Source organism: Callithrix jacchus, chromosome 12 (assembly GCF_049354715.1).
Source record: "Callithrix jacchus isolate 240 chromosome 12, calJac240_pri, whole genome shotgun sequence".
Lineage (NCBI taxonomy): Eukaryota > Metazoa > Chordata > Mammalia > Primates > Cebidae > Callithrix > Callithrix jacchus.
The window spans coordinates 97,146,180-97,163,489 of NC_133513.1; the positions used below are offsets into that span (position 1 = coordinate 97,146,180).

The window sequence follows — 17,310 nt, forward strand, 5'->3', positions numbered from 1 at the left end:
GTAGATGTCTCCAACTGTTGTCAGCACTGACAGCCAGCCATACCTGTGCTATGACACGTTTCCTTTCTGTGTACTATAAGCAGGCAAATAAATCAAGCGATTGTCTCAGTTTGGCTTCCCAAAGTGTTGGGATTACAGTGGTGAGCCACTGTCTGGCCAACTCTTTTTATCTACCTTAATAGATTAGTTTTGTTTCCCTATGCTTCAGCTGGGAAGGGAAGAAGGATACAAAGATTTGTGCGAGGCACTCACTATCAAGATGCTGTACAACACACTGTGAAGTTGAAACTATATTATCATCCCCATTCTCTAGATGAGGAAAGTCAGCCTCTGAGAGATGCTCATGGTCCAAGGCTATAGGTCTGAGAGGTGATGGAGTTAAAATTTAAAGTTAATTCTGTTTGACAAGAAAGTCTGTGCTTTTCCCACTGCTGCAGGAGGTCTCACTTCTTTTTTCACAAGAAAAGGGTATGTAATTGGGCTAATTATTGCTTACTGTTTTAAAAATAGGAAAACCAAGACAAGAGGCATATTCTAGGTTAAATTACCTAGGTTGCCTGTAACCTGTCAGAGTTTGTATCTCAAACACAAATTATCCTACATCTTTGTGACAAACTCCGTGATTTCTAAATTACATTTGATTGAAAACTATGAAAATCTGCATTTATATTGGTGGAAATCAGTGAGTGCTACTTTTTTAGAACTCTTTTCAAATGGTTATTTTCAACCATTTATACTGTCATCTTTCAAACTTTGAGCACAAGCACATGAGATACTCTGAGGAAAAGCAATTTATAGCGAAATAAGTTTGGAAAACACTGCTTATTCTGTTTTTTATACTTGGAGATCCAAAGGCCAATAACAAATTCTGCAGTAAAAAAAAAAAAGCTGCTTAACTTCCTTTTTTAAACCCAGTATTTTCCCCAAACTTATTTAGTCCTGGAAGCCTATTACAAGTAGTTCTGATTTATACATCAAGAAACCGGTGTCTGTTCAAACACACCTTGGAAAAAACTGTTTTTAAATCTGTGTGGCATCTATGACATAAGAGGAACTTCCTTAATGTATAAAGCAGAACCTACAATAGTACCATGCTTACATAGATCCTTAACTATTTTTAAAGAATGAAAACAAATTATTATTCTCTACCTTAAAATATAGACATACTCTCAAAAAATACTGAATTATGATAAAAATTCTTAAACATCTCCACCTAAAAGATATTATATTGAATAATTCCATTTTTGGGAGAAAAAGTCTGAAATCTAGTAACATTCTTCTCTTTTTTTTAAGACAAGGTTTCACCATGTTGGTCAGGCTGGTCTTGAACTCCCGACCTCAGGTAATCCGCCTGCCTTGACCTCCAAAGTGCTTGGATTACAAGCGTGAGCCACCACGCCCGGCCAACACGCTTCTTTATTTACAAACTTTTTTCTCAGAAACACAATAATGAAGGAGAAACAAACCTTGGTCGGCGTTTAAAAAGTTTGTAGAGAATGTCCACTTGATGACTGGGAATTTCAACAAATTCCTTTTTAAAGCTGCGATCCATAACCTAAGAACAAACGTGATTTTGAGGATTGCAACTTGGTTTGGAAACCTTTTATTTGTTAACAATATGCTTCAAAATACAGGTTGTAGCATTTTGGTTTTAAAAATTCATGAAACCTTGATTTATAAAGTTGTTAGATATTAACCATTCTCTGTGCAAAGATTTCTCAAATAATTGTGTTGAATAAGAAGCATCTAAGTGTATTAAAAATATTATATAAGAGGTCTTAGAAATCATCTAGAAGTTTCCCCAAGAAGTTTCCTAAAATATATTTATCCCAAAAACATGAATGTTACCCTATTATTTTCTTTTCTATTCCATTCTGTCTTCTTTATGCTACTCCATCCTATTCTTTTCCATTATAAAACTGCTGGTCACAGCCTACTAAATTGATTTCATGGCCCAGTAATGGGGTCTGCAACCTAAAGTTTGAAAAGCCTTAAAGCCTAGATGATTGCCCTGTATTTTGTTTAAGAGAAAGCTTAAACCAGAAAAGCTTGTAAAAAATTCATTTTACACACGGATTTTCAAAAATATACAATGGCACAGAACGAAGTTCACCCATAACTGAGAATTAAGTGGGAGAAAAATCTGTGAGAAAATTATATTATATCCCCTTTAACCTTCCTCCAATCTAGGCAGCAACAACTCTACTGCACTGTCCAGTGAGTAAGACAATGACTCTCACTTTGTCTTCTGCCAGCAAGTTGTCATAGTGCTCCTTGTACACATCCAGGTCTTCTCTAGATTTCCGGACAGCTTCTGAAGTCTGGCTCTATAACAGCATCAGGAATAGTTGACTGAAACTGGAGACTTTCCAGCAAAAACATAAATATTGGGAATACTAAAAAGAGCAAGAAATTTCCTAATACAAGAGAAATATGTCTGTGAAGTATTCATTATAGATAACATTTATAGAAGAAAATAAACCAACTAGAGACTCTGAAAGAACACCCAATCACTTGTTTCTAAATAGTCAGCTTTGTATGTGAAGCATGTGAGTGTCTATGGAGCACACGGCATTCTTGGTAGGTCAGTGTGCAGGATGAAAAGTGAACAGGCTTTGGGATCACTTGGACCGGGGTTCTGAGAGACTGAATATACATGTAGACAAGGGCCAGACCATATACAACAGAACTCTGACCCACAAGCTCTACAATCACCAGCTGGGAAACTAAACCACAGCCTTTGTAAGGATTGACCTCAAACTTTCAGCGCTTGATTATAACCACCAGCTTCCATAATTTTGTCCCCATTTCCAACCTAGGACCATCCAGAGAAAGCCAAATACCAACCAATCACATGGGTCATCCCACTTCTAATTGGTTTGCCTCTAGCTTCCTCATGCCAACAACTTCCAATCATGTTGCACCTGAAGTCCTCCCTTCTTTGCATTATAAAGCTTTCCCACCCCTTTCCTGCCTTTGAGTCTCTGCCAAAAAAGTGACAGTGGATGAGTCCCTTGCTGTGCCAAGCTCAGAATAAACAGCCTCTGCTCATTTGCATTTGGATGGTTTTCATTTATTCCCACAGTTCTAGCTGCTGCTCTATTACACACTAGTGGCTGACTTAGGCATGTTACCCAGACTCTCTGAGATGGTATCCTCATCTGTGAAAGAAATGTAATATGTTGCTGGGTTGTTATATGTAATGTTGTATCTAGAAGCCGCTTTGCATATGCTGTTTAACAGGCTCTTAGAAAAAAGTTAAGTTCATATGTTATTTATGTTACAAGTCACACATTCATAAATGCTCTTTACTAATACTAATAAAAGTTGACATCTGTTGAAACATACTTACATGATAAGCATTTGGTATTCATTGTCTGTTTAACGAACCATATCTATACATGCTCATATTTAGAGTTTTTCATAATACAACAGTTTTTCATTCTATAGGCAAGCCCATTGCTTACATCTTAGTAAATCTTAAGAGTGTCAAATGGTCCAGAGAGAGAAACATTCCCTAAAGAAGAGCCTGTAAACAGCTTAAAAAGTTATAGGCCTTGTCCAAGGTCCCACAGCCAGTACTTTCAACCATGAAGCTATATGGCCTCATTTTATAAACCACGCCATACAAAAGCTACACAGTTCTTTTAGCTAATGACTGCAGATGCAGAATCACATAACTTACACAGATTGGAATGGGTACTTTCATCTGGCCCTGGAGCGAAGTTCCAGACAGGGAGCCAAGGGATGCACATGGTTATGTGGGAATGGTGGAAGGAAAGAAGGGTCTAGACACATGAGCTCTTGCTCACAAGGAGCATGTCTATCAAAAAATGTTCGTATTCAGATTTCCGACACTATACTTACTTTCTCCTGCTGCTTCCTTGTAAGGTAGTTGTTCAGGAATTTTTCTCTGGAGCTTAATTCTTCATCCAACAGTAAAGAAAATGCAAGATTATTTATTTTTAATTCCTCCTGTAGAAATATTTAAGAAAAACGTTGGTGGAAATGATCAATAATTCTACCTGAGACAGTATTTTCTATAGACTTGGCATGAATCAAGCAAGTTTATGACATACAGGTAAGAGAAATATTTTAAAGAAAAAGGGAACATAGCTTATTGCAACAACTTTAGTTATTTTACCTTTTCATCATTTCATTGTTAGGTAAATCACATATACAAAAAATATATAATATGAACATATAATTTAATGGGTTATTATAAAGGCAAACACCTTTGTTAGCACCACTAAAAATAGCAAGACAGAGAACTTGACTGCAGATGCTTCTTCCAGGAGTCCTTATCAAAATCTCAACCCCAGTACTAACCACTGCCTTAACTTTTATTATAGATTGTTTCTTTGTACTTTTATTACCCAGGGGTGTATACTGCTGTAGTTTAGATATTTGTCCTTTTGAAACCTCATATTGAAACGTGATCCCCAGTGCTGTAGGTGGGGCCTAATGGGAGGTGTTTTGGTCACTGGGCTGGATCCCTCATGAATAGATCAATGTCCACCCTTAGGGATCAGTGAGTTTGTACTCTATTAGTTCCCCTGAGAGGTGGTTGTTAAAGAGACTGGCATACCCCTGCAGCCTCTCTTGCTTCTTCTCTGGGCATGTGATTTCTGCACACACTAGCTCCCCTTCACCTTCTGCCATAAATGGAAGTGGCCTGAGGCCCACATCAGATGCCCAATCTTGCACCTTCTAGCCAGCAAAATTATGAGCCAAATAAACCTCTTTTCTTTATAAATTATGCAGCCTCAGGTATTATTTATAGCAACACAAAACAGACTAAGACAGAAACCTAGGCAATGCAGTATAACTTATTCATAATTTTTTTCATGTCTTTTAAATCTCTTTTTACTACCTGAATGATGAAATAATTTGTATAACAAACCCCTGTGACATGAGTTTAACTATACAACAAACCTGCATATGTACCTCTGAACTTAAAATAAAGGTTAAAAATAAATAAATCTCTTATAATCTTCATGTTTCCTTTCATTTCTTTCTTTTCCTAACAATTTATTCATAGTTATCAGCAGTCTCTGTAGTGCTGGATTGTCTGGTTTTAATGCCTGTATATTCATGGTGTAGTTTATTGAAGCTTCATCTTTTTTTATTTCTTGAAAAATGGCAGCTGGGTCCAGAGGCCTGATCAAATCTAAGTTTCGTCCTTTTAACAAGACTATGGGTGGTATTGTGTTCTTCGATCGGGAGACATATATAATCTGATTTTCTTTCTGTGATGTTAGCAGCTGTAGATACTCAATGCCCAGGTTCATTAATCCATTGAAAGATGCAAAATAGTGAAAATCTGTTTTTAATTTCCCTTTTCACTTATTAATTGAAATACTTTTATAAAGAGATGCTTCTCATCATCTACTATTTGGTTTCCCAGTGGTATACTTCAGTTTGTATAGGAAAGGCAGAATAAATACTTGATGCGTTGTTTCCTTTATCAGTTTTTAGATAATGAATTTGTTGTCATCCTCTGAAAGTGACTGATTGGCACTTCTTTCTAAATATCACAAATTCATAAATTTAAACAAATGTGATGGGTTTAATTAATTGCAACTACTAAAAGATAATTGTTGTCTCATTTAAGGGAAATGTTTTAAATTAACTCCTGAATTATTTTGATATTACTGAGTAGTCTGATAGTTTCCTCATTATCTTGTATGACAAGGGGTTCTCAGCATACCTTTAAAAAACAACAACTTTGTTGAGATATAAATTACATACCATATGATTCACCATTTACAGTGTATAATTCAGTGTGTTTTAGTATATTCACAGAGTTGTGTAACAATCACTACGATCCATTTTAGAACATTTCTTCATTCCCCAAAAATCCTTTTTAGCAGTCATTTCCCATCTGTCCCTCTGTTACCTCCCAGAGGCCTCCTCCTCTCCACAAAAGCGACAACTTTCTAATTTCTGTCTTATAAGTTTGCCTATTCTAGAAACTATGTGATTCCACATAAATGGCATTATATAATATGTGGCCTTTGTTGTCTGGTTTCTTTGACTTAGCAAGTTTTCAAGGTTCACCCATGTTGTACCATATATTAGCACATTCCTTTTATTGTGGGATAATACTCCCTTGTATAGATACACCATATTTTACTCATCCACTCTCAGCTGTTAAATATTTAGATTGTTTTCACCTTTTGGCTATGACTAATGCTACTGTTACCCTGGAGCATTCATTTCCAATCTTCCCCCTCACTCCCAGTATATCCATATACCCACTCCCTGCCAGGCCAGTGATTACATTATTCCTACAGCTGGAATAATTAAGACAGATTTTTTTTTCACCTGATCTTTTGGGACATGAGGATTACTTTTCATTCAACATATACTATGAACCGAGTCCTTGGCTATTTGCTGGAGATACAGGGATGAACAAGACAGACTTAGTCCCTATACTCATGGAGTATATAGTCTTGGAAACATTAAAAATAATCTCACATAAATTACAATTCAGTGGCAATAAATGGTAGAGAGGGAAAAAAATAGAGTATGCAATAGGAAGGTATTACCTAGTCCTGAGGAACTGATTTTTGATCTGGGATCTGAAGGATGAATATAGTTCAGGAAGTAAAGAAGTTGGTAAAGAGTATTACTGGCAGAGTTGGCAGAGGCATGAGGAGGGAGGATATTGGGTGTGTTCAAGATGCTGAAAGAGGAAGTGTGGCAGGTAAAGGGGAAGGTGCACAAGTAGAAACTGGAGAGGGATCCAGAGCCCAGAACACACAGGATCTCAGCACCTGATAAGGATGTTAATCTTTATCCTACGAACTATGGAAGGGCCCTGCAAGCTCCTTAAAAGTCACATAAGTAAAGCTTTTATTTACCTGGTTGGTAACCATCTCTGCCTTCACTCTCCTTTCAAAAAGTCTTTTCAAATGTTCATCAAAGGCCTGTGTGCTTTCTTGAATAGAATTTTGAAGTTTCTTCAATTCTGCTTCTAATGACTAAAAGGAAGTCAATAGCAAAGTTAACATCTAGGAATATTAAAGACTCCTAGGAAGTAGTGTTTACATTTCACCAATAGGGAGGGGCAGGTGGAGGGCAGCTCTCGAAAGGTGTTCTGAACCCTGTACCCTTTTCAATTAGAGATGCTCCACTTAGATTTGTTTAATACACTGTGTGTCGAGATTTTTGCTTAGAAAAGATTATATTGGGAGAAAAAGCTTAAGATTACTGATCATAGCTAATGATATAGGCAGAAGTAGGCCTAAGAAAGCAAATTGTAGCAAATCTTTCCAGAAAATCCTTACTCTTTATATAGGACAGCAATTTCCAGACACATGATTTAGCCCTAAAAAAATTTTATTTTTTTCAAGCACTGGTCATTTTCATGGAATGATTTCTATTTTAAGGAAATAAGAAGGGAATGTACATTTATATGTATTTATATATTTGTACTCTCGTTTTCTGTATGTTTTGTCTCTCCAAACAGTTCTACATCAAAAGGAAAAAGTACCCTTGTTCTTTCTTTTTAAAAAATTACACCAGTACATAAGTGAAAAGCTATAAAAATTTACATATATATATTTTTATTTTTTATTTTTTGGAGATGGAGTTTCGCTGTTGTTACCCAGACTGGAGTGCAATGGCAGGATCTCAGCGCAACCTCCGCCTCCTGGGTTCAAGCAATTCTCCTGCCTCAGCCTCCCGAGTAGCTGGGACTACAGGCGCGCACCACCATGCCCAGCTAATTTTTGTATTTTTAGTAGAGACGGGGTTTCACCTTGTTGACCAGGATGGTCTCAATCTCGACCTCGTGATCCACCTGCCTCGGTCTCCCAAAGTGCTGGGATTACAGGCGTGAGCCACCACGCCTGGCCAAATTTATATTTTTAAAGAGAACAACATCAAAATATGAGGTATAATTTTGATTGCACAACAGGGTGACTATAGTCAACAATCACTTACTGTACATTAAAAAAATACCTAAAGGAGTGTAACTGGATTGTTTGTAACCCAAAGGATAAATGCTTATGCAGATAGATATCCCATTCTCCATGTAGTGATTATTTCACATTGTATGCCTGTATTAAAACATCTCATGTAGCCCACAAATATATATACACACTTACTTTGTACCCATAAAAATTAAAAATATAGAAAGTAAAAAATGTGTAAAAATGTGAGGTATATTATGATAAATCATTTTCATCTTTAAATTTGTTTGTAACTTTTTATTTTGATGTAACTTCAAACTTACAGAAAAGTTGCAAGAATAGTACAAAGAATTCCTATATACCTTTTTCAAAGTCACCAATTGTAGACATTCTACCCTATTTGCTTTATCACTTTCTCTCTCTCTTTATCGCCCCACCTATCTACTTTTCTTCCTACACTTTTCTGAACCATTTGAGAATAATTTGCAGACACTTGAAGACAGGCCACTTATTTTGTAGAATGTCATTCAGTTTAGGTTTATCTGATATTTTCTCAATTGCACACCCAGGTTATACATTTTTAGCAGGAACACTACATAAGTCATGTTACGTCCTTCTCTCCCTACCCCATCAGTAGATACATGATGTTGGTTTGCTTCATTATCGGTGATGTTAACTTGGGTCACTTGGTTAAATACTGTCTGCCACTTTCTCTATTGTAAACTTCGTTTTTCCATCTGTGCTTTATGAATTTGTGGAAAGATAATTTGAGACTAGGTAAATATCTTGTTTCTCATCACACTTTTATTTACCAGCTTTAGCATCCATTGATAATTCTTATTCGAATTAATAATTACTATGATGGTAGTAAATAGTTTAAATATACATCAGGTAAAAGAGTTTAAAAAGCCAAGTTCTCTCTATGCCAGATTAATCAGAAAAGAGACTGATTCTGGGAGAAGAAGCATGAAGAAAGAGGTTTAGCAAAAATAATAGAGACATATGATGCCAGGAGAAAGGCCATCCAAATAAAGCTAACAGTGAGGAGATATGAAAATAAAACAAACAAATATGAAAAAACACATCTCAGGGTCATTTGCTTGTAATAATTTATATCACTATCTCATAGCTATGGAAAAGTCCCATGGACTATGTCCTCCTGGTGGCCCTTTATCAGGTTCACCTGTTCCTAGATAATGAAAACATTAGCATATGGCAAATGGCCACAGACTCAGCTTGCTGAGGCCAGATTGTCTACGTGTCTTAGATGTACCCTTTTTTAAAAACACTGAGATTCTGCGTCTTTTGAGGGGAGTCTCTGATTCTTGAAAGAATCTTTTTGTAATGTAAAATAGCCCTTTGCCATTTCTTCTTCAAATACCCCAAATTCTTCTCATTACAGGTCCTTCTCACATGCTCTTCTGTCTGCCTATGCTTCATTTCCTACTCTTCAACCTCTTCAGTCTTTCTCACTTTTCCAATGCAAGCATAAATGCCATGTTCTCAAGAAAGACTTCCTTGGACCCTGTCTTAAGACTTAGAAGCAAGGCTTGAAACAAGATTCCAATGCATATGATTTCTGGAGGGAACACTCTTTAGGAGACACCTATAAGGGGATAGGGAAGCAAGGCAGGCAAGGGGCAAGAGCTGAGCAATGATGCCATCTCAGGTGGCTCAGCCTTGGCCTGATTCCCAGGATTGGGAGAAATAAGAGGGATCCTGCTGAGTTGTCTCACCTTAGGGTGAGAAGGCTGGGCTTTTGTGCCCCCTTCCCCTCAGGCTCTATCAGCCCATCATTGGCTGCCCTGGGTGGGAGCAGTGGTGTAAACTTGGGGATGTCTCTGGACAAGGAGGCTCCCTTGATCATCCAAGGGCAACATTCCAGAGAAGATCTCAGGTGTAAGCCTCTATCAGGAGCACTCACAGCAGTGAGGGATGGGCACAGCAGCCTGCAAAGGGGACCTGGTGGGTACCAGTGGCTGATCTAAGTCAATGCCTCTGTGTTCACTTTCATAGATGGCACCCTGAACTTGCCCTTCTAATTTACCACATTCCCATTAAATAATTATCTTGCGAATGCACAGTTACTGTATAACCATCTCTACTCCACATAATGGTCATAGTGAAGGGGGTCGGGAGGAGAGGCCAGGTCTGTCTTGTTCATGCACATCCCTCAGGACCTGCCATTGTGCCAAGCACATAGTGGGCATTCAAGGAGTATATTTGTTAAAGACATGAATGTCATTTTTCTTCAAACATTCCTAGAAAAATCTAATTTTGCCTAAAAATGTCTGTATCAGATACTGAGAAATGAGAAGTGGGGGACATGCAAAGCGAAAAACCAAGTAGGAGGTTTGTATGAACCATGCAGAAATCTATCACACCCAGAATTTCTCCCAGCTCTGAAACAACAAGGACAAAAGAAATGGCCTGCCATTGAAGAAGGTATTGTTTTAGCTGACCAGGCTGGTGAAGGCAAAGGCTGTATCCTTTAATCTATGAATCCCCAGTACTCAGAAAGAAGAGTGCCTGGCACATAACAGGTATCAATAAATTCATTTATTCATTCAAGAAATCTTCCTTAAGTGCTTATTATTGATTGAGTATAGTTCTAAAAACTAAGAATATAATATTGAACAAAAACCAGTCCTCCTCCCTCATATTGTATTTTAGTAGAGAGGACTGACAATAAGTAAACAGGTAAAAATGAAGTCAGCCAGGTGGTAAGTATTATGGAGAACCATAAAGCAGGAAAAAGGGACATACAGCAGGATTGAGGAGAAGCAGGGATCTCCACCATAATAGGGAAGAGGTGACAATTGAGTAGAGATCCCAAAGTGATGAGAATGCGAATCATGTAGCTAAATGGGGGCAGACAGCTCCAGGCCAAGGATAGTGTCCCAACGACCTGCAGTGAGAATGTGAGCTATGGGTGTCTGAGTCAAGAGTTTGCTGGGTATCTGAGGAACAATAAGGAAATCAGTGGAACTGGAACAGTTATTGAGGGAAAGAATGACAGGAGACGAAATGAGATGGGATATAGGGATTGGGGAAGGGGGCAGGGAGCAAGGGGCAGAGGAACTAAGGCAATAAATCCTGGGAAAGCTGACAGTAGTTTGCATTAGGGTGGTAGCTGTAGAGGTGTCAGAAAAGCAGCTACTTTGAAATAAAAAAGAAGGGACTTAAAAGGGCAGAGGTGCAGGGGAGAAAATGGCAACTTGAAAGAGGGAGATGCCCTGTGAAGACTTGGGAGTAAAGGAAAAGGAAGAGGTGGAAATTAGGGGCCATGCAGAAACAAAAGAAAAAAATAATAAAATCAGACACACTAGCCTCTTCCCCTTCAAATAAGAACACGTTGCTTAAAGAAGTCAACTGTATATCAAACTGGTAATGAATGTTATACACCCAGAAAGGGGAAAAAAGAATTAGTCAAAGTAATTCTCAACATAATATGTTGGTGTCCTCTTAGTGGGCTATATTCTAAGAACAAAAAAAGGACAAGGAAATCTGAAAATTGCCACAGTATTTGTTTGTTTCTTTGGAGGGACTGGTTCTTTATTTCCAAAAAGATACCTGTCAATATTCAGTATCAAAATGGTTGCACTATTGGTTTCTCTTTCTCCCAGTCAGCCCCAAACAGACTACATCAAAGGAGAGTACATTTTAAGCCAATAAGCTTCAGAATGTAAACCTAACAGACCTTACACAAAACTTTACCAAAAAACGGGGAGTGGGTAGGGAAAGAATCTTTAAATGATCAGCAAACTGCCAGCCCACAGACTGTAGAGAGCTCTCACAGCCAGACAGGGTGGCCGGATGCCACAAACCCAAAGAAGCAGAGTTCTAAAATAATATAAAATGTAAAAGCTTTTGTACATAACCTGTTCAAAATTTCTCCAGCACCCTGAAACAAAGCACAATGAGATGGCACTTTTAGTGATAGCAGCTCCAAACCCAGAAAAGGGCAAGGAGATGGCATTTATATGGCTAAAATGGTGGCAAAAACATAATCTTATTTCTTTATTTCAAGGAGGCAGGAGAGCCAGTAAGTGGTCCTCTCAACATAAGGAGCACATGATCCATTCTGTGAGCAGTTGGGAAGGGGAGAAGGATGGGACAAAAATTTGGCCTCAGAGGTCATCTTAATTTTGGTCACTTCTAATGAAAAAAATAAAACAAGTAAAAATAGCATTGTCCAAAGATACCTTAAAGCTGAAAACCTGAACTGCACATTTTTGTTGTTCTTGTTTGGTTAACACCTCCTGGAATCACCTTTCCGTTCTGGCTGATACTTTGCAGAAAACGACGTAGTTTCCCACAGGGGAGTCTTTCCCTGGGCTCCATTTAGTTCTCAGTAAGGCAGGCCCATACACTTTTCCTTCCTCTATAGAGAGGGCAATGCGCATTAAGCTGAAAAGTCACCTTCCAAAAGTGACAAAGGGATTAGATTGCAGAGATGTAAAAATATTTGGAATGTTTTACAAACAGTTGCTATAAAACAACAAAAATGTAATTACAAAATGTGCACATCACAACCCGCTTTTAAGAACATTATTCATGTGCTCATGTTCCGTAAAATATTGTTACCAAAGGGCTCAGCCTCTAGCCAGCTGGAATCTCTGGGAAGAGGCAGAGACAGTTTGGTGAAAAAAACACAGGGAGTAGATGGGGCAGCATTTTTGATAGAGGTATTTTATATACATTTTAAGACTGAGCAAATCAGTAAGTATATTTATATTTTGGGAACTAGAGTTTTCACTGAAAAAGGAGTCTAAATATTAAATGAAGGAAACAGAAAAGAACCCCGTGCTGTTGAATTGGAATTGGGTTGGAATTGGAGCTAACTGGGTGTGTGTATGTGTGTGTGTGTGTGTGTGTGTGTGTGTGAGAGAGAGAGAGAGAGAGAGAGAGAGGGAGAGAGAGAGAGAATGACTCCCAACTCCTACAGCAAAGAGCACATTTAGTGTCCAGATAGATCTTGGTCTCTAAATACCAATTCCCAGTCAAAGGAATCCAGGATTCTTTTAAAAAATTTTAGCTGATTCTAGGTGCCTAGAACATCTTGTTGTGTTAGAAATGGAGAAAGTGCTCAAAAACTGATGGGGACAGGTGAAAAGGACACAGATAATAACTTGAAGAAGCTCCAAACAATTAGAGCAACAGAAATAATAATGACAGTCATGGATTAAAACACATTAAGTTAGAATATGCCTCTGGTAGGACAGAGGAAATCTCCTCTTTTCAGAAGAATACTAATAAATATAAAATAAATAATAAAAACTAGAAAGGCACCATTTTGCAATCACTATAGTAATAATTGATTCAGGCAAGGATCATCAATGGATGCCAAAAGACAGAATGAACAGAGAGTCAGACTCAAAATGTCACCCCACAGATTAGTTATTAAACACAAATGAGAAAGAGAACTTCTAATAAAAAAATTTGGAGAAACCCTCCTTACCTGTGATCATACTTAATGTTACCAATAGTGGGACTGACTGAAATCAAGAGCCTCCTGATATGATGCACCGAAGACACAGCATCATCTACTTAGTATGATTGTCAAAAATTTGCACCTAAATCTAATCATGAGAAAACAATCAAATTCAACTTGGGGGACATTCCACAAAAAAAATGGCCTCAATTTTTAAAAAATGTCAATGTCATGGAACACCAACACAAAGCTGTGGAACTGTTCTGCATTAAAGGAGACTAAAAGAACATTAAAAACTAAGTGCAATTGATTAGATTTTTGGATAAACAGCAAGAAAAAAAGCTATGAAGGACATTACTTGGATAACAGGGTAATCTGAATATAGACTTAATTAGATAATCACATTAATATTAAGCTTCTTTTGTATGATAATTTTACTGTGGTTATGTAGAAGAATATTTTTGTTCTTAGAAGGTTTATGCTGTCTTATTTAGGAGTATCATGATATCTGTGATTTGTCTATTCAGGAGAAAAAGAGAACAAATGTGGCAATATAAAAAACTGATGTGCACAGGTATATATATAACATATATGCTAATGGTATAAATATATGGTATATAGATGGTACTATTTATGCAACATTTCTGTACATTTGAATAATTCTAAAATAAAAATTGGTGAAAAATAATCCAATGTTAGGGAAGTAAGTGGAGGTATAAAAGGAAATAAGACTGGCTATGAGTAGATAATTGTAGAATTATCTGGACAAGAGGTCATTATACTGCTCTCTCTACTTTTATACATGTTTGACATTTTCCACAATACAAGATTTTTTTTGAGAAAAAGAGAAACTGAAAACCATTAACACAGACTTTTTTTTGAGTTTTGCTGTAAAGGAGACCAGAGACATTGAGTAGATCCAGGGGAAAGAGAGGTTAAAGGAGTTGTGTTTTTTCCTTTTACTCTTTATTTTGAAATAAATTCACACTGACCCAATGTCACAAGAACAGTAGAAAGAATTCTAGCATTTCCTTCCAGGAAGTATTTTTTTTAATAAGATGAGAGATAGCATGGCATGTGTCTATGCTGATGGGAAAAATCCACAGGGAGGGAAAAATTGACGATGCAGGAAAGAAGAGGGTAAATTGATGAGTAATGACACTGAGTAGATGAGATGGGATGGTGGCTAGTGCACCAGGGGAGGACCAGGCTTAGGTGGATGCAAGGCTATTTCATCCATAAGAAGCAGAAAGGCAGCTGCCATGGATTCAGTGCAGGTTGTGGGTGGATGTGGCAGTAGAGGAGTAAGGGAAATCACTTTTAGTTGCTTCTTTTCTCTTAGTGAAATAGAAAATAAGGTGAGAATTAGTTAAGGGCATCAGGTGCTGAAAGTTTGGGAGATAAGCAATGGGTGTAAAATGGTATTCTAGGATCCTGCTACTTAAAATAGGGTCCCACTGGCCAGCAATAGCTTGTTTGGAATGCAAAATCTCAGCATCCTTTCATTTTCCCAGAACAACAATAAAATTTGAATCTGCATTTTTAACAAATCCCCCAGGTGACACGGACTCACATTCAAGTGTGAGAGTGCTTCACTAGGGGGAAAATGGAGTAGCACTGTGGAGCAGCTCTAAGGACCCAACTGAGATTAAGGCATTGATTTAGAGTAAATCCAGTCAGTAGTTTTTCTTTAGCCACTTCATGGGTGCAGGTGCAGAGAAGGCAGAGTACCATTTAATCAAGGCTGGGGTTTCAGCAGTGAGTATGAAGAAGGTGCAGGAAGTGAGGGTGCAGCCTGTGGACTATCTTACAACACAAAACTGGAGTAAATGTTAATAGGTCAACAGCCTTTATTCCTTAGGCAGCTATACTCCCTAACTCTTTAACATCTTTACTTCTTTCAGCATTACTGATTTTGGCTTTAGGTAAGTACCATTTTAGGTTAAAATACAAGGGACCCTAGAAGGATGCAGTGAATAAAAATGTGGACAGGTTCACAACAGATTCAAAGAAGCTCTTCATGAGATACAGCCACTAGCAAGCTGGCAAGCTGTCCTACCTTGAATGATGGTATGACTTTGCTTCCTTCACAGAAGAATAAATATTATCTACTTGGCTGCACACGATCATCTTTTATATCTCTACTGTAATTGTAAGTAATTTTAATGTGACAGTGGACGGGGATAAAAGTAGAAGAACTGCACTGTAAAAACTTTGAATTAGAGTTGTAAATAAGTACTGCATTGATTGTGCCATTCGTACTTCAAACCCTTTTTTTGAAATGGTGAACAAATCAAGCAAAAGTATTACTGAATTGAAATAAATGTACGCAACAAAGAGCAATACCTTGTAGTGACTTGAACATGTAATAGGTGTTCATTGAACACCTGTAGAATGAATGAATAAATGAATTGTAATGACATGGGAAATGTGAAATCAATAAAAGCTTTAAAAAAAAACTATTGCTATATGTTTCTTTGCTTTAAAATTGTTTTAAATCCTTAAATATATTTCCACCTACTTCTCTAAATATTCTTGAGAACTTAAACTAAAACACTATCCTTAAGATATTAAAGATATTGAGAAAATAGAAAACATTTGAAAAGATACTTAAACAGCACTCTGGATATGGCAGGTTATATTAATTCTTTGCTCTTCTGACCTTTCTATACTTATCTCTTTCTTCGTTTAACTCCTTTACTTTTTTCTCATAATCTTTGAATTGTTTTCTTTCTTCTTCAGTCCACACAGCATCAGGTTTTGCCATGAAAGCAGGTTGAGGAATCACCTGAAGATATGAAGAAAAGCACATATTTCAACTCAAACATAAATGTAGTAGTACAGTAAAAGCTCAGAGTTTTGGCCGGGTGCGGTGGCTCAAGCCTGTAATCCCAGCATTTTGGGAGGCCGAGGTGGGTGTATCACGAGGCCAAGAGATCGAGACCATCCTGGTCAACATGGTGAAACCCCGTCTCTACTAAAAATACAAAAAATTAGCTGGGCACGGTGGTGCGTGCCTGTAATCCCAGCTACTCAGGAGGCTGAGGCAGGAGTATTGCCTGAACCCAGGAGGTGGAGGTTGCGGTGAGCCGAGATTGCGCCACTGCACTCCAGCCTGGGTAACAAGAGCGAAACTCCATCTCAAAAAAAAGCTCAAGAGTTTTTTTAAAAAAGCCCTTTAAAAGGATACAGTCCTTCACATTGGCAAGGACTTGGGGAAAAGATATTTTAAAATGTTACAACAGTTCTTCTGTGACTTAGGTGAAGGTGAGCAGGGTGGGCTATACCTAGACTCTTAGGTGATGTACTCAGAGGGGTGTTTTGGTATTTTTATAGCTATAGCTACCCCTGAGATCCAGGAACACCTATGTCAGGTATCAAAAAAAAAATGTTTCCTGGTATATCTGAAATATTACTGATGAAACAGTACTCCTGCCTTTGGTAGAGACCAAAACCACTATAGTTACTTATTTTTGTTGATTTGTTTGTGTCTTGTCAGTTTGGAAGGCAAACCTGCAGTTTGAAATTTATTATCTGCCTAATGTGGTATGGTTTTGGTTTTCTGAGATAGGGTCTTGTTCTGTATCCCAGGCTGGAGCGCAGTGGTATGATCACAGCTCACTGTAGCATTGAACTCCTGGCCTCCTGCCTTGAACTTCTGGCCTCCTCACATAGCTTCCTCAATTGCTGGGAGTACAGGCATAAGCCACCATGCCAGGCCCTAGTGTGGTATGTTTATGAGGTACTTTGGAAGTTGTAGAATATTTGTTGCTGTAGAACTTCTAAAACCCAGGTTTATCTAGGACAAAAATGGTAAAATTTAAGTAGCTCTTTCCACCCCATTCCACCATCCACAAGGATGAACAGAAATATCACCATTCTCAAAATGTCTTCCTTCTTGACTTCCAGAACTCCTCCCATCATGTCCATCAGAGCTCGGAGTCTTGTATTGGTGCC

At 37.9% G+C, this 17,310-nt stretch overlaps 1 protein-coding gene across 9 annotated transcripts in view; it reads right to left on the reverse strand.

Moving 5' to 3' along the window:
* Positions 1–17,310, reverse strand: part of CFAP43 (cilia and flagella associated protein 43) — a 100,058-nt gene that overhangs the window by 13,608 nt on the left and 69,140 nt on the right. For 8 of the 9 annotated variants that reach the window (XR_013525115.1, XR_013525114.1, XR_013525113.1 and 5 more), the window contains 6 exons: positions 17,230–17,310; positions 16,016–16,141; positions 6,867–6,986; positions 3,868–3,975; positions 2,241–2,327; positions 1,467–1,555 (listed from right to left, as the gene is read on the reverse strand). Coding sequence is in view for 6 of the 9 variants with exons in the window: in XM_078346429.1 (XP_078202555.1) it covers positions 1,467–1,555; positions 2,241–2,327; positions 3,868–3,975; positions 6,867–6,986; positions 16,016–16,141; positions 17,230–17,310 (611 nt within the window). In the remaining 3 variants the exon portion in view is untranslated. The remainder of the gene's footprint in view (positions 1–1,466; positions 1,556–2,240; positions 2,328–3,867; positions 3,976–6,866; positions 6,987–16,015; positions 16,142–17,229) is intronic. The other variant, XM_078346428.1, reaches the window with a different exon arrangement.